The sequence below is a fragment of the Zeus faber genome (assembly GCF_960531495.2).
Source record: "Zeus faber genome assembly, chromosome: 4".
Classification (NCBI taxonomy): Eukaryota; Metazoa; Chordata; class Actinopteri; order Zeiformes; family Zeidae; genus Zeus; species Zeus faber.
Window position 1 is genome coordinate 23,308,123 of NC_137191.1, and position 24,732 is coordinate 23,332,854.

At 44.4% G+C, this 24,732-nt stretch overlaps 3 protein-coding genes across 5 annotated transcripts in view; all 3 read right to left on the minus strand.

The window, feature by feature from the left end:
• tbc1d1 (TBC1 (tre-2/USP6, BUB2, cdc16) domain family, member 1) overlaps nt 1–2,627 on the minus strand; it is a 59,042-nt gene extending 56,415 nt beyond the window's left edge. For 2 of the 3 annotated variants that reach the window (XM_079998837.1, XM_079998835.1), the window contains exons 1-2: nt 2,524–2,627; nt 972–1,628 (exon numbers count right to left, since the gene is read on the minus strand). In XM_079998837.1, the coding sequence (XP_079854963.1) occupies nt 972–1,592 (621 nt within the window). In that variant the 5' untranslated portion in view covers nt 1,593–1,628; nt 2,524–2,627. Of the gene's footprint in view, nt 1–971; nt 1,629–1,712; nt 1,852–2,523 lie in introns of those variants that run through there. The other variant, XM_079998836.1, reaches the window with a different exon arrangement.
• Nucleotides 2,628–3,101: 474 nt separating this feature from the next.
• pgm2 (phosphoglucomutase 2) lies at nt 3,102–18,958 on the minus strand. The gene is made up of 13 exons (XM_079999756.1): nt 18,872–18,958; nt 17,749–17,916; nt 15,296–15,487; nt 14,894–14,977; nt 14,469–14,662; nt 14,130–14,319; nt 13,917–14,014; nt 13,621–13,801; nt 8,906–8,999; nt 7,203–7,332; nt 6,297–6,489; nt 5,162–5,295; nt 3,102–4,308 (listed from the first exon to the last, which is right to left on the minus strand). Exons 1-13 carry the CDS (start codon nt 18,944–18,946, stop codon nt 4,206–4,208), a joined length of 1,836 nt encoding a protein of 611 aa, XP_079855882.1. The 5' UTR covers nt 18,947–18,958; the 3' UTR covers nt 3,102–4,205.
• Nucleotides 18,959–20,352: 1,394 nt separating this feature from the next.
• zcchc7 (zinc finger, CCHC domain containing 7) overlaps nt 20,353–24,732 on the minus strand; it is a 46,486-nt gene continuing 42,106 nt past the window's right edge. Inside the window, exons 8-10 of the mRNA XM_079999938.1 lie at nt 23,789–23,884; nt 23,285–23,402; nt 20,353–22,017 (exon numbers count right to left, since the gene is read on the minus strand). Of these exons, the coding sequence (XP_079856064.1) occupies nt 21,368–22,017; nt 23,285–23,402; nt 23,789–23,884 (864 nt within the window). The 3' untranslated portion in view covers nt 20,353–21,367. The remainder of the gene's footprint in view (nt 22,018–23,284; nt 23,403–23,788; nt 23,885–24,732) is intronic.

The following is a 24,732-nucleotide window of genomic DNA, read 5'->3' on the forward strand; positions in this document are numbered from 1 at the left end:
ATTTACAGTAAATTACACGTATGCAGGTTGTTTATATTACCAAGTGTAATTGCATAATATGAAGATTCGCCCAGTGGAGAATTGGGTACATGGATATGGATATGGATAAGTGCACACGTTCCATGTTTTGATCCCAGTGGAAAGCATTCAATGAGTGCTGAATCTATTCATTTAACCTCCGGCATCATTATGCCGCATTGTGTGACGACATCTCCCGATTTGGGCGACGATCGCGACCGGCATCCGCGGTACGTTCGGCATGGCGGGCTACATGAAAAAAAGGGCGACTGAATATTTCCGGCTGGACGTGAGCACCAGCTGCAGCGCAGACGGTCTGGCAGAGCATTCCATGTGGGGCAGAGGGCGCTGGTCAAGGAACCAGTGTGCGAATGTCAGCGTGTTGAATTTGCACGGCGGCGGAGAGAGTGTGAGAGCCACGTTAGGTTTGTCACAGCACAGGAAGCAGGTCACCGTATCCAGAGTCTCTGCAGTCGCACATCAACAACTTATACTGATGCGGTCACAACACAGAACAAGCCGACAAACAAACACCCTTTGTTGCTGCTTCTTCTCACAACGTCCTAGTCGGCGCCACCTTTCCCTCTGAAGTAGTGTGTGAATATAATGTTTTCCTTTGGCCATAAATCAAAATGTTCTACAAACAACTTAGGGTTTTAAATCAGGACTAAGACAATCCATTTCATCCATTTTCTATATTGTCAAGGTCGACCTGGAGGCCCGCATCCATTAATCCAGAGATAAACCTGCCTCCGGCCAGCTTGAATTTAAGCCTTCACTTAGAACTAGATTAACTCTAATCTTCCTCCTGGAAATCAGATTTTTTTTTAAACAAAGACTAGTGCAGTCTGACTATTTTAAACCGTGACTGAGAAAATCCAGATTAGAAGTGTGATGTGTGTCCGCGAACGGCACCTTACTTCCCACGAACACAAACACGCGGTCCCACTCACCTTGGCGCTGTCCTGGCACTGGAAGACGTAGCAGGCGCAGTGCTGTCCGTCTCGGACCAGGCAGCCGAAGCTGCTGGGCTCCTGGCTATTGTGGATCAGCTTGGTCACACGATGAGGGCGACACTCGAACAGCACGGTGTGCGACAGGGGGTCCCACACCAGCCCCTCGGCCCAGACGCACACACACTGCACCCTCACCGCCGACACGCACAGGAACACCGTCTGGTTCCGTTTGCCCGAAGGGTCGGAACCCCCGGAGACCCCGTCCGGACGCCCTGCCCCCGTGGACCTGCTGATCTCGGCCACCAACCACGGCAGCATGGCCATGGTGGTCAGAGGGTGGACCGGCAGAGAACCGATCAAAGCGAGCTTGTACTTTATCTCTTCCCCTCCCTCCTCCTTCTCCTCCTCCTCGATGTCTCCCCCGTTTGTAGGAATCGCTCTTCCCCCGCCGAGCGAGAGCCGCTTGGGGGCCAGTTTGACGGAAGGCGAGAGGCATGGGTATGAGTGGCGGTTGGGGGTGAGGTGGGGGACGGGCTTCTCGGAGCCGCTTTGGCTGAGGGCGGCGCCCCCGGCGCGAGGGGCTCTCGTGGGTTTAACCTCGAAGTAGAGGCCCTCCATCGCTGAGACAGAAGACCGCCGCCACGGGACCAATACCTGGTGGGGAAAATCAGAACGTCTCACGGGAGTTGGAGAGGAAAACTCAATGACTACTGTCGTTCATATCAGGAGAAAACAAACATTTGTTTAGTAGAGCGGCGGAGCTGGTCCTGGGTGGGTCTCACCCTTCTTTCACGTCAAGATCTGTGGGTGTCACTCGGTTTAGACTCATTAGCAGCCAGGGGATATCCAGGATAGTATGTCAAGGACGGTGAAGAGCACCAGAGGAGCTACTGCGTGTTGTGTCGTACCCCGATTCCAGTCATTTAAAGGGCAACTCCATAACCCTGCACCTGGCAACAACAATACGGCGCCAGATCAGAACTGTACGCGGCCTCAAAAGATAAACACGCTCCTGAACTTGGCAATCAGACTTAGCCCGGGGTGCTTTCCATGTAGGCGTGTGGGTGTTTATGCGTGTGTGTGTGTGTGTAAGAGTTCTCATGCCCTTCAGCCCCTTACAATCAACAAACAGAACTCACCTTGCTGTGACACATGACTTACAAGTTGTGCCAACAAGGGTTACAATGTAAAAATAGCCTTTTCCAAATTCTTAGCCACACACTGTAAACACAGGCAGAAGTAGGCTACAGGGAGGGGATTATATATAAAGAATTTGAACTTATAGACTCGATAGGTCCATAAATCGTTCCCGCTAAAGAGTCTCAAAATCAAATCCACTGAGCTCAATATTTCTAACAAGGAGAACTCGAGACTTGTCCAAAATAAAAAAAAAAAGGGGAATCTAAAGCCGGGAACACGGAAGCCACCGTGACATTTCGCTTTCTCCACGCTCGCTCCATTCAGCAGCACTTTATTGAGCCGTCACAGTAGGAAGCATGCGGCCCCAACGCATCCAACGCGCCGATCCACGCGGAACATCAACACTTACCTCCGCCGGGTGTCACCTCTCCGGCGGCGTAGAGCTTCTCGGGAGTCAGAGCAGTCGGAGCCCGGAGTGTGCGCCTGCAGCTAAATATAGGAGCTCACGGCTGGTGTCGGACCGGGGCGGCACCCACCAGGCCAGCCTCCTCCCTCTGATCCGGACTGACGGGGCATGACTGCTGCGCGGTGCTTGCGTGACGTGCTGCAGGACGGACGGATGGACGGATGGACGGACGGAGGAGGTCTGGGTCCTTCCCTCGTCCAGCTGGAGTTTATCGTTTATAGAGGCGTGGCAGGAACTACAGTGTATCTGAGCTCTGAGATCCATCCCAAACATCTGAGAATACTCACTTCAATGTCAAAATAAGTTTGTCTAAATTCTGACCCACGCCTAGAATTTTAACTTCATTCTCACTTAAAAAAAATATATATATATATATATATATCTTTTTTACACATGGTGTCGAGAAATACAGGGAAAAATGTGATTTGTGAGAATGAAATTTGTCAAAATTTTTATCTTAGAAGTGACTTTATTCACAGAATCCATAAAATGTCAGAATGGCACACACCAGCAACCCCCCACAAATTTAAAATCTGAATTTTTATCTTCTCTGAATTGATGTCAAGTAATCTCAGATTAATCTCAGAAATATATATTTTTTTTCATAACAATTTTGGTTCTGTACTTCCTGCACTCGACAGCCTGTTGTGTATTGGACCGTTTCACAGTGTAGTACTATTTAAGCACATTTCAAGGGATAAGAACAAAACAAAAATGACAAATAAAGATGAGCGACTAACGAATCTTAACATGACTAACTAAAAGTCATATCAACAGGACCCACTTGATAGTTATAACCATTTCCATTTAATAGACAGACAATGTATTGACAGTATGGGAAATAAAATGACTTTAACACATTTAAAACAACCCCTTTTTGACCTTAGTTTACCATCCTACAGGTTTCCATTGACAATAAACCCTGTTTTAACTCTTACCTCAGCTGCCTTGATTGCAGATATAACTTATTATTTTTATTACCTCCAACATTCAGCATCGACAAGCATACATGGTATCCTGTCGTCTCACAATATGGAATGCAAAATGACATCATCATTTAGCAGATGCTTCTGTCCAAAATGACCTACAATTATACATATGCAGCCATCAGGAGCAATGAGGGATTTCAGTGTCTTGCTCAAGGACACTACAGCATGCTATCAGGAGGAGCGTGGGATCAAACCAGCAACCTGCAGACTGCTAGATGACCTGCTCTACCTCCTGAGCTACTGCCCCCCAAAATACAAGCTCATTAAATCCAGTTGGCTTCCTTGTTTGGACATCAGGCAAACCAGAGCAGGGTTAAAAACAGAGCTGGTCCCGCTTAAGATTCACAGCACTTGGAACCCTAATCCACACCACCAACCCGTCACCGTGACCGTGTGCTCCCCAAAAACAACAACACGACGGAGGAACGTGAAGTGAAATATGACATTTTCCAGGAAACAAAGCCTTGAAAGAGACTCGAAGACCAGTACAGTGCAAGAGTTACAATATTTGGGTCTTTAAAAACGGCTGTTGCAAGCATTAAATCAACAATCCCTTCTGCGGAAGTTAAGACACTGTGGGAGATGCTGGCTAGAAATATAAAGTAGAACGGGGGGGGGGGGTTGTCTTCCGTAGTGTTACTCCGGCTTGGGCTGCAAATTATTCTTCTGCGGCTCGAAAAAGTTCTCGACGATGGCGTCGACCAAGTCATCCAGCTCCTTCTGCAGCTGCGTCAAATCACTGCGAGACAAACGGACAGAGAGTAAAGCGGGGTACACAACAGAGGATAATTTAGCAGATTTTGGGTCCCCCTTGCGACAAACGCGAGCCAAGTCCCAATTGACTTTCCCGATCTGCTCGGAAGTCCATCCTGGCGGCACCGATCGCAAATCGCAAATATTAAACATGTATTTGATCTATACGATAGTGCGGGGGAAGAATCCCAAGGATGACAGAGGACGCGGTCTGTCGATTGTCAAGTGGGAAAGACCGATAGCCAATTGGGAGCCAAGCTGACTGAACTGGAAGAAGTTAAAAATCCTCTTATCCTTTTAGATTTTCTGTAAAAAAAAAAAAATAGTGCACAAAATAGCATGGCTAGTTCTAGCCCCATTGCCTGCTAGAATAGAATATCTCTTTATTGTCATCGTACATGTAGGGTGCAACAAAATTTGTCTTCTGCATTTGAACCATCCTATACGTGGAGCAGTGGGCAGCGGCAGTGCAAGCGCCCGGGGACAACTCCAGTTCTTTTGCTGCTGCCTTGGTGAGGGCCACCCACAGGGGTATTAACCCCTAAAATACATGTCTCTGAACGCTATGTTTGTTCACTCTAAATTCACGTTTGATTGTGCAAGATTTGCAAGAGTTGAATCTGTTAGTGTGCGGCGTGCTGTTCGGGCAAAAGTAGTAACGTGTGGGGTTTCGATTTGAAAAATCTTGTAGCGGGGGCCAGGCTTTTAAGAGACCAGTAGAGAAAAGTGAAAAGGCAATATGAAAAAAAATTCATAAAAATGAACTGAGCTTGTCGCCTCCAAGGATCAATTTCCGAAATCAAATAACAATTGGGATCAGTCTACACAGGCTGACCGACCTGTTCCCGGGGGCGGCGCAGAGCTCGGTGTAGTATTTTATCTTGGGCTCCGTGCCGCTGGTCCTCATGGTAGCCACGCCCCCGTTGGAGAAGGAGAAGGTTATCATCTGACTGGAGCGGGAGGTGGGCAGGACCTGGGAGGGGGCCACGGCAACAGGACAGGACAAGAACATTTATGATGATATGACACCGTTTTGTAGCTACGTGGTCGGCGACGATGAGTCTCTATGGCGTTTTATATTCTCTCCGTAAACCCCGTGGAAGAAACCTCGTGGACCAAACTATTTGCAGCGTTGTGGCCAGTGGTGCAGTGCAACAGAAGTTAAGTGACAGTTTTCAAACACTACTGGCCCATCTTTGGCCGAACTAAATATGCAAAAGTAGTCTTAACACAGAGCGTTTATCCTTTGCTGGATGGGCCGCTTAAAAAAATGTTTTTTGGGCCAAAATGAAGAGTATACCCACTTCTCCAGACGCCACTACTACCACTGGTTGTAACCAGATATGTAAAACTCCACAGCGAGGACGTCTTTTCATTATCATCATCATCAACATCATCCTCATTATTATTATCATCATCATATCACTATCATCTCTGCAAATTTAATCACAAGACAAGTTAGCAAGTTGAATTCCCTGGGTGGGGAAGGGCTGGGACTGAAATCAGGCCCACAACACCCCCTTGAGGCTCAACAGGGTTGGAGTTCGAGTCTCAAATCATTTGATACGGAATCCAGTTGCAGAAATAAAAGATTGGCTGTTTAGAACAAGATAGTTTTCCCCTGAAGTGATCAAGACGGCGCTGTGTTTTTCACCCTTCCCACTAGAGGCGGCCGGTTTGTCTCTGAAACTAGCAGCTCAATGACTATACACGTAGGCCGCTAAGCAATGCTCAAAATTACATCATTAGGGCATCATCGACATGGGAGATATTTCCATAGCTTTCAATTTGTGGTTCTAGGATCTTGAAACAAAGTCTAGACATTGTGGTTTAAAACAATTTAAATGAAAAAATAAAAATAAAACACGATTCCAGAGGTCCTGCAAAAACCAATGATGTAAGAAACTGGCATAGCGTTGCGAACAATAAGTATGGCTGGGTGCTTCCCGTGTGTGTGTGTGTGCGCCTTCTCACTGCTTTCTCATCGGGCTGGTTGCTGTCGTAGCCAGTGGTCAGGTCTCGCACCGCCGAGACGGTAAAACCCCCACACTGAGTTGGGTACGAGGCCTTCCGGTCGCCGTAGTTACGGAGCCGTTCAAACAGGCGGCGGATCACGACCTGGTCGTGGCAGATGAAGTAGGAGTTCTTCGAGATGTGGTAGCCGTACCTGGGGGAGAAGGCGGAAACAAAGCACAAGGTCAAATCCAACAACAACTGGAAAATATGACATTTATCTCGATTTGAAAAAGGGTGCATACTAGTGGTTGATCGATTCATCAGTCGGCCTATTAACCGGGCCGATATTTGTGCATTTTGAGAAGATCGGCATTAGCCAATGCCTGCGCTCACGAGACCAATAAACGAAAATGCCTGTAGACTAGTGTTGTCAAAAATGTCTATACATATCGATTCAGAATATTTGAAATATATACTAATTTTCCGCACTATGGATATACCAGTAACAGCTGCGCTTCCTCGCTCCCTCTCTTCTCTCTGACAGCGAGTCACACACACTGCTGCAGTGCCCACATCGCCCCGCCTCCTCTCACCCTCTCACTGTCTTCACTCGTCTCATTCGCTCCGGACTGTGATGGCGTGAGCTCATTAAAGATGTCAAGTGCAGAGCCCCTGCGACCCGTTTTGAAAGAAAAGAGCAGGAGTGCTGTTTGGAAATAGTTTGTGGAGTAGTGAACCGAGTTAAGACACTGTCCAGTTCCGTCCCGTTACAAAAAAAAAACGAAACAATGTTCAGCAATTTTGTGTCTCATTTGTTATATACTGTATATATTGGCCATCCCACTCTCTTAATATCGGCACTGGCCGTACAAAACCCATATCAGCCGACCATTAGTGTATACAGTATATTTTAACATGTCTTACTCCTCATAGATAGCAGTGAGCTGCTGGGAGAGGCTTGTGTTCTTGGTTGCCAGATAGGAAGTCATCTCTCCTGCTATGGCCGCAGCGCTCACACCGTCCTTGTCCAGCACAGAGGGACTGCACATGTACCCTGCATTTCACACAGGAAGCAAATCTGCATTAAACATTAAAGCTAGCCGGCTAGTGTGCACATGCTCCCGTATTCATTCAACCTTTGTGTGTGTTTGTGTGCACAAAATTCCACTCAAACCAGAGTGACCTTTACCCCGGGGAATGGTGTGTAGGGTTCCCGTAAAAACAGCAACTGCCCTTGTAAAGAACTACAGCAGAAGTCTAGTCATAAGCCTGGCCCACACTACAAGATTGTTGTTAACAGATGTTGAAAATGTGAGAGACCCCACATGTAACGACATATGCAAAACTGGTAAACGCAATACATTTAACAGTTTTGTTCCTATAATGTGTGGAGTGCAACCATTTGCCCAAACAGCACACCACACACTACCAGATTCCATTCCATTCGCCAACAACCAGAGTCCTAATCTCGCGAAGCCGCACAAGATTTGACACCCGAGATCACCAGAGACTCTTAAAACCGGGAAATCTTGCGCGATCAAACCGGACTTTAGAGTAAACAAACATAGCGGGAGACGGACTAGAATGTGATGCTATGCCTCGGCCGTCCTCAGGTTATTGGATCGTAAATGTTGAACTTCTTAAATTCTTGCGATTTGCGATCGGTTCCACCTGGACGGACATCCGGGCAGATCGGAGAAGTAAAAAACACTGGGAACATACCTCACACCAGAGGACAATGTGGCGCTATAAAAATCTGGACTTCGCTCAAGACTGCCGGAGGGGCTTCGTTGTCTTGTAGTGTGTACCCCTCTTAAGCATTAAGTTATAATTGAATCAGAAAATATGATTATGAAAACTATGATTCACTTCTGTTCTGGGGTTTCATTCATTAAAAAGGTGTACCTCGGAAGTGTAGGCAGGTGGCAAAATCTGCACAGCTTCAAAGAAAAATAGGATGCCCAGGGAAAAAGTTAAGTGTCGTGTGATCCATTCTAAATCTAAATCTATGGACTAGACTGCATCACTGACTGGGGAACAGATTTCCACAGCTTCTGGCACAAATCATCATCATTTTTTTCTGATTATTTTTCTATTGTTTGCTGTTGCAATACAGGCGCTGATATGATGAAAGAACCTTTTAAGCTAAACACCCAAATTATTTGAAGCAACTCTTAATTCATAATAGTGTCATTATTTACTTGTACTTATGGCTAATCACGTTTTTTTTCTGGTTAACTTGCCGGTTAATTACTAGTTTATTTTGAACGTTTGCAGAAAGCGATGGACCATTACAGAGACAAACATACGTAGGTTTGAACTGGGACTGTGATCGTTATGGGAAAACCGGTTCATTTTTCCCAGACGGAAAATCTCCTCAGCAGTCCATATTTGGGCGCTCAGATACGGACCGGCTCGAGTCAACATGGTGAAGGGGCGGAGGAATATAAACTAATGGCTCGTCCGTAGCAACCCGAACTCAGTGTATCACAGCTTTCATTCTCACATTGATGAGAACAGGGGAAAAAGCATCACATGAAGTTTCTAATAATATCAGTTACAAGTAGACCTCCAAATTATTGTGTGTGTGTGTGTGTGTGTGTGTGTGTGTGTGTGTGTGTGTGTACCTATGGCCTCCTCGAAGGCAAACACCACGGACTTTCCCTGGTCCAGCAGGTCTCGGGCCCGGTTCCCCATCCACTTAAACCCCGTCAGCGTTTCCTATCCACACAGGAAATGACACTATTAATAGAAATAGACATTCAGCAATATTGTGATGCATACAGCACTGTGCAAACGCTTTCGATGTGTCACGACAACATTTGTCTTAGACGGTTTATTTAACATTTTCTGCATTCGTGTGTCAATATGTCTGTAGCATGACAACGACCCAAAACAAACTGCCAGAGGCCTAAAGAACTATCTTCCGATAGTTCTTCATAAGAAGAACAAGGAGTCCTGCAACAGTTACATTAGGAGAGCAATTGAGACCTGAGCCTAAATCTGCAGAACAAGTGTGACAAGTTCTCTAACATGCTTGGAACAACCTATCAGCCAAGTACCTTAAAAAAACCTTAAAAATGAGTGCTGCTTTAAAGGCAAAGGGTGGTCACACTAAATATTGATGTGATTAAGGATTTTCCTGTTTACCGCACTTTGTATGTCGTTAATAAATAAAAAATATTCATGGATTTGTTTTTTGAAAGCATCCTCAATTTAGAACATTCTTTTCAGTGTGAAAAAACTTTTGCACAGTACTGATTATATAAAATAGAAGCCTTAACGGAAGCCTATTTAGACTGAATGAGTTTAAGTAATAAACGGTAATAGCTTTTAAAAAGGGGAAAAAAAAGCCGGATATTTTTAAGATTGGCTGTGTGTTTTTGATTTTACCAACTGATGTTCCGTGTAAGCAGGTCATTCTCTTTGACCTTCTTATTCCTGTTCAGGTTCACGGATGAAAAAATAAAAATAATAAATAAAAGGCCTTTTCACATCTTATTATAGACCTGAGAGGATCCCTGAATAGGACCACATTGTATCACAAGGTCACCCGCTGAACTTGACTGACTTTGGGGTTATTATATTCAATGTTTTTGTTTTCATCCTGACTTGTATCTTCCATATTGTTTGTTTGCATGTTTTATGTATGTGCTGATGCAGCTGTCTTGGCCACATCTCTTCAATAAAGGTTCAAATGAAAATAGATAAACCCGAACCGTCTTTCTACTGCTCTCATATCTTGTTGGTTGTGTGTGCCATGGTCCATTCTGACATTACAAAATGAAATTCAAGGACTTTCAAGTACTTTTAAGCACTATTCTATTCATTTTCAAGGACTTCACGCAAAGCAAATATAATACATTTTCAGCGTGATCTAATTTCAACTGACTATAAAGGAAGGAATCTCCGCCTCTCTGCATGTCCTCTCGACGACCGTTCACCTGATCTACTCCACCCTTGACAGGTGTATCGCTGGGGACCAGTGTTGGGCCATTCGCCAAAAATCCATTCTTTTTGACCGAATCTTTTAAGTGAACGAAATGAACTGAAATCCTCAACCAGAACGATTTGTTCGTTTGAGTCTCCGCCTTCTGATAAAAGCTCCGTGAGCGAACGAACCACTGAACGACCCCAAAGAACAGGCGGAAATAGTTCACAACTGTCTCCTGCAGTTCTTTTAGTTCCTTCATCGACTCCCTCTTTAGTTATTTTAGTCAGGAAGGGTGCTGTAATTTCATTTTGTGCGCTGCAAACCGTATTGTGCGGACATTATACATGCACGATCCCACCGACACTTGTAACATTGACATTTAGGTCGAAGTCAAAATCTTTGTCAGGTTCAATTGTTCTTAAAACATTTGAATTTTATGTTTTTTTATTTTACATAGCTTAGATTTAATTTAAATGTCAAAACGGGACGCAAGATACGATTGTCAAGCACAAGACGATTTCGCTTAATAGAATATGAATAAAACGTCACTGATGATAGAGGATGCATTTTTTTATTCACTTTCGACTGGGCCAAAGGGGGTTCTATGCCATGGGATTTATACCGGGACCCATACAGTAAGTGACATGCACATGTCTGCGAATTAACTATTTGAAACAGCATAACGGCAGAACCTAGGATCACGGTTCACGTCTCGTTTGAACGGGTATGTCACAAACGCTTGGTGGTTGAAGTTCCATCTAAATCGATGCACCTACAGAGCAGAAGTGAGTGAAAAACTGACCCAATTTGAATGATATCATCATATGCCCAACTTGGCTAAAAGTATCTGGAACACAACAATGACAGAAGCTATAAACACAGCTATAAAACCGGTATGTCCCAAGCATCTGGTGGTTGAAGTTTCATCCAAATTGATCCACATACGGAGCAGATATTAGTGAAACTGAAAAACTTTGACCCCAAATATTCAGCTGGTCCTGCTTGACTGACACGTCACTATTTGTAAACAGAATGAAACAGATGAGATTTACAGTAAGACGCTTGATGACATCATCATACTATTTACTATAAATGTACAGATACCAATTGAGAATGTACATTCGGACGTGTTAAGTTCAAGTTCAAGAGATTATTTGTCACATACATACACATACGGTCGTACATATATGCAGTGAGATGTCATGACACCCGGTGATTACGCACAAGCTCTATAAGCTTGAAAAATACTCAAATGTGCGATTCTGGGTTCTATAATTATATAATAGGATTAATTGTCTGTGTTGTATTAAATATACATCTAAATCCCCCCCAAATGAATTTTTAATGGATAAATTTTGCCGTAAATGAAACTTTACCATAACTTACGTCCAATGTGCAGTGTAGGCTCTGTCGCTCTGTAGTGATTCGACATTAACAAACTATACGTTTACGTTGTAGGACTGATATTGTATCTCTTTAGTCCCCATTACTTTGCCGGATTAATGAAAAGTACAAAAAACAGCAGTCTATAAAAACTTGACCACATCGAGTCGAATCCACTGAAATGTGCAGCTGAGTGATGTGTTCAAGATCCAACGATCCGTCGGAAAAAGCCGCACAATGGTTAATTACTCACAGAAATACCACAACCTTTTTCGTATTTCATGGAAACGTAACTTATTGAAAATGTAATCCAAGGAAAAAAAGTCATCACAAAAATGTGGTAAGTTCGACTACTATCGTAAATCTCGGTAAATATGTAATCCTATATTACACTTCATCTTTGATGCACACGAGACCCAACGTCACCTTCCGTCACTGAGACTCCACATGTACTTACATACAATAAGAAAAGTTATAACAATGACAAGTTTTAGTTAAAAGTAAAAAATTGTTTTTTTTTAGAGAAACATCATGTACGAAGTTTCCTAAAGCTAAACAAAGAAGATTTAAATAAAAGGAAATAAAGTGGTGTAACAATATATCAAAATCCATGCAATCACATAAACATATATGAACACACATAATGAAGAACACGACTTCATGTAGCTTCTAGTCACACACTTTTATTTCTGCACACAGGGTAAATTCTTTGACAAACCTTTTAGATTGTGTCCTCCCTTGGGTTCCTGCCAAAAAGCTTGCCCCATCCTCAAACCTTGCCTTATCTTGGCCTCGCCCAATTATTTTCTGCACTAGTGAGGTCAAGCTGACTGCATACTCTCTGTCTGTGACGTCGAACTGACCATATATTCTCTGACTCCCTGAAAATAAACCGCTCGACTCAGAGAGCTGCTCCTGAGCACATCTTTGATCCAACCCTTGTACAAGTAAAACTAACGTCTGTCTGCCTCTTTATTTAAGACCACCGATTGACAAACTACAGATTAAAGCGACCCTTTAATTTCTGTAAGTCATCTATTAAACTGAATTTTCCAATTGTTCATTATTAACAGAAAAAAATACAATAAAGTAGTAATTACAACTAACATGTATTTATTATATTTATAAAATAAAATATATTTTATTATTACTGTTATGCAAAGTAATTACAAAGTTTGTTATTGTTATTGTTCCAGATGGCGAAAAATAGCCGAAATTATAAGACAATAAAGAAGCAATTGTCCAAAAATTCAGTCCCCAAGGTCAGTCACAATATTAAAAAAAAAAAAAAAAAGAAAAAAGTACTATGGTGGTAAGTCACTCCACGATGTAACTCCACGATGTTTGATGTTTGTAAGTTAAGTAAATTGTGATGCATTTCACAAAAAACAAAAAACTAACATGTTCCTAAAACAAATAAACTGGACCCTGTGTATTGCTGCCTGCAGCTATATTTATTATTATAATTAAAATTATTATTATCATCATCATCCCTTATGTTTGGCCGTCTTTATACTATATTTTATGTCGACATTTCCACCGTGCGCAGCCGCGACTCTTGCATTGTGTGCAGAACAATCTGGCACGGACTTGTGCTGCAGGAAGTCTAACTGAACGAATCCACTGCAAGACCGAGTCGTTCATGAAGGTGCGAATCACCGGAAATCCTTTGCAAATCGGTGAACAAATCTTTTTAGTGAATTAAATCAAAGGATTTGTGTCCCTGAAAGGAATTGGAGCGCCCACCACAACTGGGGACCCAAGGACGTGCAGTGTCTCGTGAAACATGTAATATTAATAAACTTTCAATAAACAATGAACAGCAAGGCGGCGGGGCTGGGGCTTCAGGGCTCTGCGACTTTTCAAGCACTTCAGCACAAAAGGGGCTCATTTCAAGGTATTCCACTACCTACATTTCTCAGGACGGAATTCAAGCACCTCAAGGACCGGCTAGGAACCCTGCATGCGTGTGTGTGTGTGTGTGTGTGTTTAGTGTCACTCATTTGGGGAAAATGAATTGCTCACCTCAAAGTGAAAGCCCTCTTTGAGAGCGATGGCTCTCAATATCTTGGAGGAGACGGTGCTGGCGAGCATGTAGATGTTTTTGACGGCGGCGGGATCAGGATTTTGCTGTTTCCAGCAGTGGAACATCCACCAGCCCAGCAGAGCTCCCAGCTCGTTCCCGCTGAAGACACGCCACTGCCCGCTGGGCCAGAGAGAACGACGGGAAAAACCAATATTGGTGGAATATTTGCACACACGCACGCACACACACACGCACACACGCGCACACACGCACACACGCACACACGCACACACACCTTTTCTGTTTTTCAGCGATGGCCAGTCGATCAGCATCAGGGTCGTTGGCCAGAACCACGGAGGCTCCTTCTCGCTCTGCCAGGGCAAAGGACAGAGTCTGCACACACACGTTCACACATGTTACTATCACACAACATCTATGTACAGTGACTTTGTGTGTATGTGTGTGTGTGTGTGTGTGTGTGTGTGTGTGTGTGTGTGTGTGTGTGTACCAGGACCCCCTTTCCTTCCTCGGGGTTGGGGTACTTGACGGTGGGGAACTCGGGGTCCGGCTCCTTCTGTTCCTCCACTGCAAAGGGCGGGGGGAGGTCAAAGGCCTCGAACGCCGACTGGACAAAGGCGTGGCCCACGCCGTGCACAGACGTGTGCACGATTTTCACCTTGGAGCTCTTGTTGATCTCCCTGTAGAGAGGGGAGGACGCGTCACGCAGCAGTAAGATGCATGTTAATCAAACCGGATATTACATAAAAAGCTCCCAAACCCAAGAACCAGCAGGAATATACAGCATGAGGCAGTTGTGTGCATCCTGGTTTGGGTGTGTGCCGTTCACCTGTGATGGCAGTGCTGCTGGATGGCTGTGAAGTACTGCGCGTGGATGTCCTTGTAGGGGCTGAGGAGCAAGGGGCTCTTAAGGGCCGTCTCCGTGTCCCAGGACTCGGGCCACGGTTCCAGGTTCTCCTCTATGGCCCCGGAGATCCCCTTGTCGTGCGGCGGCACGATCTGGGCGCCGTTGTCCCAGTAAACCTGGCAACGAAACAGAGAAACAAACAGAGCAGAGGAGCTCGGAAAAGGCCCGAGAGAGTCAATGGAATCCCAATGTTCACACCAATAGGTCAGTTATTTAAGTATTCCGATCCTATACAATGAGGAAAACATACTGTACCTCTAACTTTCAAAAGTAGTGTCATTTGTTGTCAGGCACGCTCGGTAACAAAGCTATCCCAAAAAGAAAAAAAAAAAAAGAAATGTGTTTACCTTGTAGCCGTTGTCCTGTTTGGGGTTGTGGGAGGCTGTCACCATTATACCAGCGCACAGACCCAAGTGGGACACCGTAAAAGGCTGGACAACGGAGGAGAGAAACCGGTTACTTTCAGGTTACGTAGTATTAAGACAAATATCCAAAACATACGGATCTGTTTCAGTCTACGGTGTGTGTGTGTGTGTGTGTGTGTGTGTGTGTGTGAGAATGTGTCTATTATGCAACATTTTCACAGGGTGGAAGTTTGCATTATTTTTTAAATGGAGTTTGCACTGTAGTCTTTGGGCCGGTGTCTTCATGGTAACCAGTCATGGTTTGTCAAACTACCCAAAAATAAAGGAAGAAGACTTGTTTTTTTTTTGTTTTTTTCTCCAATGAGACGTTGTTTCGTTCCGTACCACGAAAGGCGTTGGCGTGATGTCGGAGAACAGGTGGACGGGAACCCCTCGGCTGATGAACACAGCCGCGGTGAGGCTGGCGAAGTGCCTGCTGCTGCCCCCGCTGGCCGGGTGGGCTCGTGCGTCGTAGCCGACCACCACGCCCCTCTCCTTCAGGTCCCCGAAACACTGCTCCAAGTACCGACAGAACCCCTGAGATAGAGAGAGAGAGAGAGAGGTACAATTATTACAAATATTATTGACCTTTGTTGCTGCTGTTGTTAAATTGTCTTTTGCACTTTTATGATTGCCTATATCCCGTAGTGAAGCATATAAGTGATGCTTGTGTTGACTACGGTTCTCACACAGATGAGATGAGAAGGTGGAAAATCAGATTTTGGACTCTTAAGCGTTTTGCATGTGGTGATGAACCATTAGCAAATACAAGAAAAGCAGTTTCCACCCACAGCGCCACAAGGCAGCTTAAAAGCCTGTTTCATCACTTATAATATATGACCCACCGCAGCAAAAGCCGCTATCTTGCGCATTTCAAAAATCGCTAGGAGCAGCCAAATAAGATGGAAAAAAAAAACCTTTCAAGACAGAAAATTAGATTTTTCCAGATTTGTGTTCCTTTGTGGGTTTTTTTAATCTCTCAACGTATTTTCAAAACCCGAGTTTGATTCATAAATAGTAGAAAGATGTTAAACCGTGGAGTCAAATATTCCCGTTAGATTACATGGGGAAACGCAGTTCACTTCACGAGACCCTGAATAGCGCCAATGCCGATCAATCATTTACTTTAAAGCGACCGTCCAGGTGAAGATCATTCCTCCATATTCCATGTGATGTGAAGTCACAATGTGAAACCGTTTTGATAGAGTTCAACCTTTAAATTGTACTACTTTTACACGCTGACAGAGACATCATTGTGGAGGAGGCGTATACCAACGTATACCAACGAAGTCACTTCCGTAAACAAGACGAGGATCCTTCGGTTTCACTTGTCTGGTGAAGACTTTCATCTCAGTGTTGTTATGGATTGCAAGAAGCGGGTGGCGGAAGATCTAAATCATATCGCGGACCTTAATCTGACCAGTGCGATAGATCCAAGTCAGTGTAAGCAGCGCGTACTGGGCTTCATTTTCCTTGCAACGATAGTCAGTTCTCCGACAGTGACGCTGAATCGGATACTGGCGTTATCCCGGACTTGGAGAACATTTAAACAGCAGATTTCAACCTGAATGTGACAATGAAACAGAATATTTTCAATAACCATCGGTGGTGATGCAGATTATGAACAAGTAGTAATGCACAAGATTCTCAAGTTCACCTGCAAATGCAGCCAGGGTGAAAAGAAAAAGAGGCCCCAAACAGGCTCTCAGAATGTAGCTGGGGTTAGCCCACATAATAACTCCATGAACTTTGAAGATATTTGGCATTTGCACATTTATCTATTAAATGACACACTGAGGCTGATATACAGAGACTCATATTATTGATACTCTACATTTTGTTGTGTTGTCCGCACTTTTAAACTCCTTAATGATTCCACTTTTATAAAACATGTATATTCTTACTGTTAAATAAAAGCTTTTTTAAAAACAAAGGTGTTGTGTGTCGATGATGCTGTTCAACAGAACACAAGAACAAACACAAGAACAATGCAGAGATTGCCCCATTCAGCAGGGTGTCAAGTGGCCATGTGACAAGTAGCCATGCGGCTTTGTTGGTCCTCCAATCCAAGTCATAGCTTTAAAAATATTTGCTTGATTGATGCACAAGTGACACCTTGTTTTGAAGCTCTGATTCTCCACTTTCAAATGATGCAGAGAAAAAAAGTCAAAAGCCACAAAAAGTACCTAAATTTTATTATTATTATTTCTTGAACCAGGTATTACGCAAGTTAACGCATCAATTTTAGAATTTCGAGTTCCCTGTTTAATACTAAAGTTCAGGGAAGACGTGTCCACCTCTAAGACGTTTTTGGACATGTTCATGAAATATTTGTCTGGCTCTGGTATGTGTGTATTTGGGATTTTGGTATTGTATTTACAGTAGATTTGAATGGGTTATTTTTTATCAAATCTCCGAATCTCTTTATTGTATCAAGTCAACAGACTGATAACTGGAATATTTTGTTTTCTTTCATCATTTACTTGTATAGGAAATCATAAAAGAAAACAAAATAATTACATTTTTCATTTTTTCACTTTGGTCGACATTTGTATTTTTAAATGTGTGTAAGTCTCTAAAGATTCATAGATGCGCACGATCTTTTTTTCCACTGTTTTGAACCGTTGGGGTTATTTAAATACAGAAAACCAAAATGGACAGACATCAACATCAATAATAGACATCACAAAAAGATCAAAGCCAACAAACAAAAAAATACAAAATAAGACAGAAAAACAACCACAACACACAACACACACCCACACACACATTATGTGTTTGTGTGTTAGTTTCCCCACCTGCGTGGTCTGGATGATTGTGAGGTCGTTCATACAGGAGATGCCGGGGCCCATGGCCGCTCTCAGGCCGGCGGTACCGAACTCCATCCTGGAGGAAAAGCACTTCTTCAGAGCATCCACGGCCCCTTCTTGCAGCAGAGTCTGCACCTGAGATGCGGTTTTGGGGTTCTGACGCGGAAACACGTGACAGATAATGTTAAATCGTGAACAACGGCCGGCATTTCCGTGCACAACCGATGTGTCAAACATCACACCGTTCAGTAAAAACCCCGACTGGAAAGACAAGTGCAAAAGCCTGAGGTCATCCACTGGTCAGGTGACGGGTGTGGTCGTATTCGTGGGGAAACTGCAACGCAGGCTTCAAGCTTGGGGAGACAAGTGGATCCATGTGACTGACATGTCGGCGGCATCCCGTGGCAGGTCAGAAGGCCGGGCCCACGTTACTCTCATTTACAACCCCTCGCTGCTCGGACACTGGGCCGCTCTGTGTGCAAGTCATAGGGCGTCGCCTCCCACTCTGCTTTAAGTTTCGCCGCTCCTCACATTAGTTACGATTGCGATATGACGCAATAATCGACACGGACGATCAGTATCGTTTTGTGTGTTCATCGCGTCGCTGTATACGCGTTGCAATCGTGTAACAGTACGTTGGCACGGAAATAAACGGGTTAACGGTGAACTTGCCTCACCACGGCCGAAGGGGAAACTCATCCAATTCGCATCCTATTGAGTCAGCTTATTGTGACAGTGTAGAAAAGTAGCTCACGCTTCCCTCGGCGCTCTGGATCGGAACCGTGCGATTGTGGAATGCAGCGGTTTTACAAAATGAACGCGACCTGCCCTGATAATCGCGATCAGGCCATTATCAGTATTATTATCATTATTATTATTATTATTATGATGATGTAGTTATTGTGAACAGCTGGGATTGTAACCAACGCCTCTACCTGCTTGGTCATAACATCCACGTGACGTGACGAGTGATTGTTTCTTTTTTTGGGGGGGGGGGGGGGGGGGGGGATATCGAAAGCGCCAATAACAATAATCCCCCCAAAAGTCGGGAAACGATCGACATCGCGATACTGATTTCGTCGGTACCGCGCCGCCTGGTACCTGGCCCCACCTTGTCATATCGCAGCCAGTGTTTGACGGCTTGGTCCAACTCGATGTCGCCGGTCGCGGGCGGCTCGTTGTCCATGTTTCCCTCGGCTTTTCCGGACATCCGAAGCGACGTGTGCGCTGCGGACGGCGGAGGAGAGAGTGCGTCGTGCGGGGGGGGGGGGGGGGGGGGGGGCGGGGCGGTGACGCGCGGCGGGCGGTGACGCGCGACTCGCTTAGTTCCTGTGACGGTGACGTCACGACCGGGCGGGCGAAGCCGAGGCGCTGTGGGCGGAGTCAAACGCGGAACCGGGGGCCTTGCTCGAGCCCCATTGGCCCACAGGACGGGGGGGGCGGGCGTCTGCTTTCCCTCTTATTTTTTTATTTATTTTGCTGCGACCTTTTCATTCATTCACTATACGTTAAAAAAAAAATCACTATTGTAATATCAGACAAATGAAAAAAAACAATTGCTTTTGAATAATTGTGAGAAAGAGTCAAATCTGATGTTATTTTTTTCCCTTCGATTATTTGGATGTATCGCTGCATGCCACTTCACTGACCTTTTCATTCATTCATTGTACGTTTAAAAAATTACTATTGTAATATCAGATAAATCAAAAAAAACAATTGCATTTGAATAATTGTGAGAAAGAGTCAAATCTGATTTTTTTTTTCCCTTCGATTATTTGGATGTATCGCTTCATGCCACTTCACTGACCTTTTCATTCATTCATTATACGTAAAAAAGAAAATCACTATTGTAATATCGGATAAATGACAAAAAAAAAAAGCAATCGCATTTGAATAATTGGGAGAAAGAGTCAAATCTGATGTTTTTTTTGTTTGTTTTTTTAAATGTTGAAAATGTGTAAATATATTCCTGTGATTTTATATAAAATAAACATGTTGACTCCCCGGAGACAATGTAGGTGGGGAAAAAAAAAAACAAGGAGCAAGATAATTCAGTATTCTAATTCGGTTGGTGTAACTTGTGAATGCTACCTTTCATTAAAGCCGACTTTTGAGGGCTTTGTAAAAATGTCCAACAAGCTTATTTTCTAAAAGATTTAAATTTTTAGAAATTGAACCTCCAATTTAGGCCATCCCCTAAATCACACGGAATTTTCATTTAACCTAATTCACAAATGCCATAAAAACACAATTGTAAGTATAATAGAATAACATAAATTCTTACTAATAAATTATTAATATGTCCGTCATAGTTTGAAAACCACTGATGCAATGGTTTTGTTGTGTACTTATTATATAGGACACCTTACAGTTAATCCTTCATTTAAAAGGTGTCAACCATTTTAGAACTATCAACAACTCCAAAAATGACATTTATCCATAATTTAGCAAAAGCCGAACCTCTTATTAGATTATAGTTACACATTCATAATGTCAAACAGAACATAATTGTCATAGAATAAAGGTAATCCGTGTTTCAAAACAAATGACATTTAATGCATCATCCATACAATATAGAACGGGATTGGGAAACCTATTGAACCGTTAAAGTCATAAATTAAGTGAGTTAAATAAAGATTAAGCTCACATCCAGTGTGAATGATTTCTGGGTCATTATAACCAGGGCTCCTGGTTTCATAAAAGCTGACTGGATTCATGACATTTGAAAACTTAAGTACTAACCCTCTGTACAAGCCGAGTGCAAAAACAGTAAAGCACGTAGCGGTTTGTGAGAGGTAATACTATCAAGCCTACATACAGACTCATGTTGTCTCAGTATAGTGTTTGCTCATCGTCTTTTTTTCTTGACATAACATTAATGCACTATTATGTACACAAATGTATGAAATGACATTGTTCAAATTCTTTAACATTTTTTCTTCTTCAAAGTTCAAAAAGCCTTCTTTTATCATTCACCATTGGCCGTTTCAATTCTCCACTTTCGAGCGGAAGCGTGATACAGGTCTCATCTGCTTTATTCAGGAAATTGAAAACTTGAGCCCCAAGGATGACGTCTTTTTATTCAGACCGACCTTGAATAAGGCATTAATAAAATGAAGGTAAAATATAAATACACTTTCACCATCGCTTACAAAAAAAAAAAGGAAACGTACTCATCAATTGCTGTAAATATGAAAGGATGATAAAGCTGAATATCTTGCCTTCACTTTATGCATGATGACAAAATGGTATCGGTGGGATTCTCATGCTCCGATTTCCTGCATACTTGAGATCTAAAGACCTTTCCACACACATGTACTCGGAGAGGTTTTCAGCACTTTCTGTAATTACCCCAGTAACCACATGGTGGCGCTGTATAGGAACCAGTTCAGAGCCAGGTACCAAACACTGCGGCTCCAGAGCCACCGTTGGCATTGGCTCCACTGCTGCGCGACAGATCAACCCCTAAGATGGAAAACGGCAAAGGAGGAGGGAACCATGACGCAGCCGCACACACACTTGTGTAGAACCAACCACTCCAACACACGCACGCACGCACGCACACACACACACACACACACACACACACACACACACAAACGTCACTTCATCTCTTGCGTTTCCTTTGTTTGATGGCGAACAGGTTCTCGTCGGTGGGGTACATGTCGGCAGCAGCGGCAGCCTTCCTGCCTCTGCCCCTGGGTCGATTCTTCTTCCCCTTCTCCCCTCTCCACGCCACCCCGGGCCCGAACAGCTGCTCCGGGGTGAAGGCTTCCTGCCTGAAGGGTGACTTGCGCAAGTCCGCGAGGAACTTCACATTCTTACCATTTTTCACCTTCTTCTTCCTTCCCACCGTTGCCGCCTTGTCCTCCCGGCCCCCGCCCCTCGGGAAGTCTTGGTCGTCCCGGGAGACGATTTTGGCCGGCTTGGGGGGCGGCGGCGGGTCCCTGGAGGCAGGCACCGGCCTCTTGGGTTTCCACCCTTTGGATGCGGGGCCGGCACTGTGTTGCGTCTGTTTATTGGCCTTGGTGGGTTTGAGGTTGGCAGCGGGTTTGAGGTTGGCGGTGGGCAAGCGCTTGCCTTTGTCACTGAACCGGATGTGGACAGGGGTCGCTTTGTGTTTTTTCGGGGTTTGGTGAGACTTGGGCGTCGCCGGCTTGTTTTTTTGGTGGTGTGTGGTTTTCTGCTTCTTCTTCGGTGGTCCCGGAGTGACAGGGGCCTCACAACTGTCTGGGAGCAGTCCACTTTCCTGGAGAGCTGGGGGGGTGAGAGAGGAGGGTGTTATTCTTGTATTTTGTATTTGCCTGTATCCACATCCAACCTAATTGCCTTTTAGACTTCAACTACAAATGACGTCCCAGTACTTTTATCAGCCAGAATGCACTTACTGAAAGGAAAGGTGGACCTTAACATGTTTATACGGTATTCTTAAGGGGCTTTCACGTAGGATGCAGGATGCAGCACGCTTTTGGTTGCTGGGGCGAAAATAAATGATCAATTGGAATGAAAATTGGACTGCTGTCATTACTTTTACAACAGCAATATTGTTCATGGTATTCTAAGTTCAGTTGACCTGTATGAAATATTACATGAATTATATTTCTATACTATATTACAAGAAGAAGAAGAATCTTTAATTATCACACAGCACACCACACTGCAAGACATGCACGCACGCATGCACACATGCACTTGCTTTGGATGGTGGCCGGTGAAATGAGGCATGGTTTACGTTTTTTTTGTGGTCAACTTTAACAAACAATGACATAAAACTGTAAAACTTGGACAAAAAAAAAAAGTATTTTGAGCCGCTCAAAAGAATCGGATCGTTCATGAACGACCCAACACTGCAGTAGGAGCAGCGTGGAGCACCGGCAGCACCGATCCTCCAGGCTGCCGGTGCGCACCGGTCCTTTGGCGGCGAGGACTGCCGGGAGCGCAGGGGTTCTCCGCTGTGCTCCCCACGGTGCGATCCCCACACTTACAACATTTCATGGTTCCCCATGCAGACAAAAGTCAATAACTTCTGATTTTGGATTCTAAATGGGATATGAAATGATGGAATGATACGCGTCATATTCCTGTCTATTTATGCACCAGCACCCGGAATTCCAACGCACATCGCATCACGCAGGTAAGGGGCCAAAGTTAGCGGGTCGACCCGGGTTCCCTGTTCACATCAGAACCGATCAGTGGTGGAGCCGATTACAACCCAGGTCTATTGCAGGGTCATTTGACCCGGGACTGAGCCCAGGTTTTTTTACATTCCCACTGGTGACAAATGCAGATTGTTAGTGGGTGTTACTGGGTTTTTGGCGCAGTGGGAGAGGGGTATTAGATTCTCCTCCATATTGCACAGGTACTTCCTGTAGCAGTATGCAAAAGTTGCATTGCAGAAGTGAAAAAATACAGGTTTCAAAAAGTAAAAGTCGTCGTTGTCATCAATTATATCTTAAGCACCTTTTATTATTTCTTCCCTAGCACCTGGAATATTGTAACAGTAAATGACTGACTCTGGACCTACCTACCACCTTCTTCTTTATCCTGTGCTCTCTGCGCTTGAAGTCCATCGGAGTGTCGTAGTAGTTAATGAAAGGTGTGCTGGGATACACTCCATTGTACATCCTGCGCTGGGTACATGCCTGAACACACACACACACACACACACACACACACACACACACACACACACACACACACACACACACACACACACACACACACACACACACACACACACACACACACAAATACATTATGTGCCAGTGCAAGTAAGGATAAGTCTGAAATGTTTCTTTCAGCACCAGATACACAGATCACAGTACCTTTCTCCTAAACTTGGAATTGTAAATATTGTATCAATAAAACCTTTTTTTAATTAAAGGACGTCATTATACGATGTCCGACTACCGATATTTGTACTGATATGTTGTATTGTGTTATATAACGAATATTTGATGAGTGTTATTTCTGAAACCAAAGTAGGTAAGGCCTGGTTGATAAGGTGAGAAGTGAACGCGCTACTCACATGGCCAAAGTGTCCTTTCTTGGAGCAGTTGTAGCAGTAAGGCGGGGTCCGACCCAAATCTTCTACTTTGAGCCTCTTGGGAAGGCCCGTCTTGATCTGGAGGGGGAAGACCAAGACACGGCGGACACAGTGAGCTGACAGGGTGTCGCCGTCAGATACGTCTGACTGACAAAATAAACAGGCTAATTCAATTTGGAATTCTTTCCCTTTCATCGCCTTCTAAGACGTGCTGAATAGAATCCGAGAGAGCGACTCTGGCCCGGACGCTCCCCATTCCCAGGCTGCGCGGCGATACGGGGCTGCCGAGCATTGTACAGTGAATATGGACGCCGATGTGAAGCAGTGATTACACTGCCTCCAGTTAGGGGCCTGTAATGACCCTGTATGATAAGTAAGAGCCCGTGTGCGTGTGCGTGTGCGTGCGTGTGTGTGAGAGTGTTAGTTGGACATAGGGTCCCGTCCCCAACGGGCCAGTGTTCTGAAAGCCTTCCATGCTTCAGTGCTCACAGCAAATATACACTGATAAAGAGAGATACAGAGAGAGAGAGCGAGAGAGAGCGAGAGGGAGTGCATTTACTCAGAGAACAACACACACAACGCAATATTTTTACACACTCACCAGGATATATACATACATAACAGACCACAGAAAGAAATACATTTACGCATTCACACACCGTACTCAATCACTCACACTATACATACTATACTTAATCACACGAAAACACACAACACACACATGTCTGAGATGCCCCCCCCCCCCAACTCTTTCCTATCTCTCTCTCATTATCCCTCCCTTTCATCCCAGATTCCATGATTACAAATTATTTCCTCCCCACGTCATTTTTTAAACATAGCTTAGCTACCCTCCCCTCTGTATGCACCCCTCCCTTGGTTCTCTCTCTCTCTCTCTCTCTCTCTCTCTCTCTCTCTCTCTCTCTCTC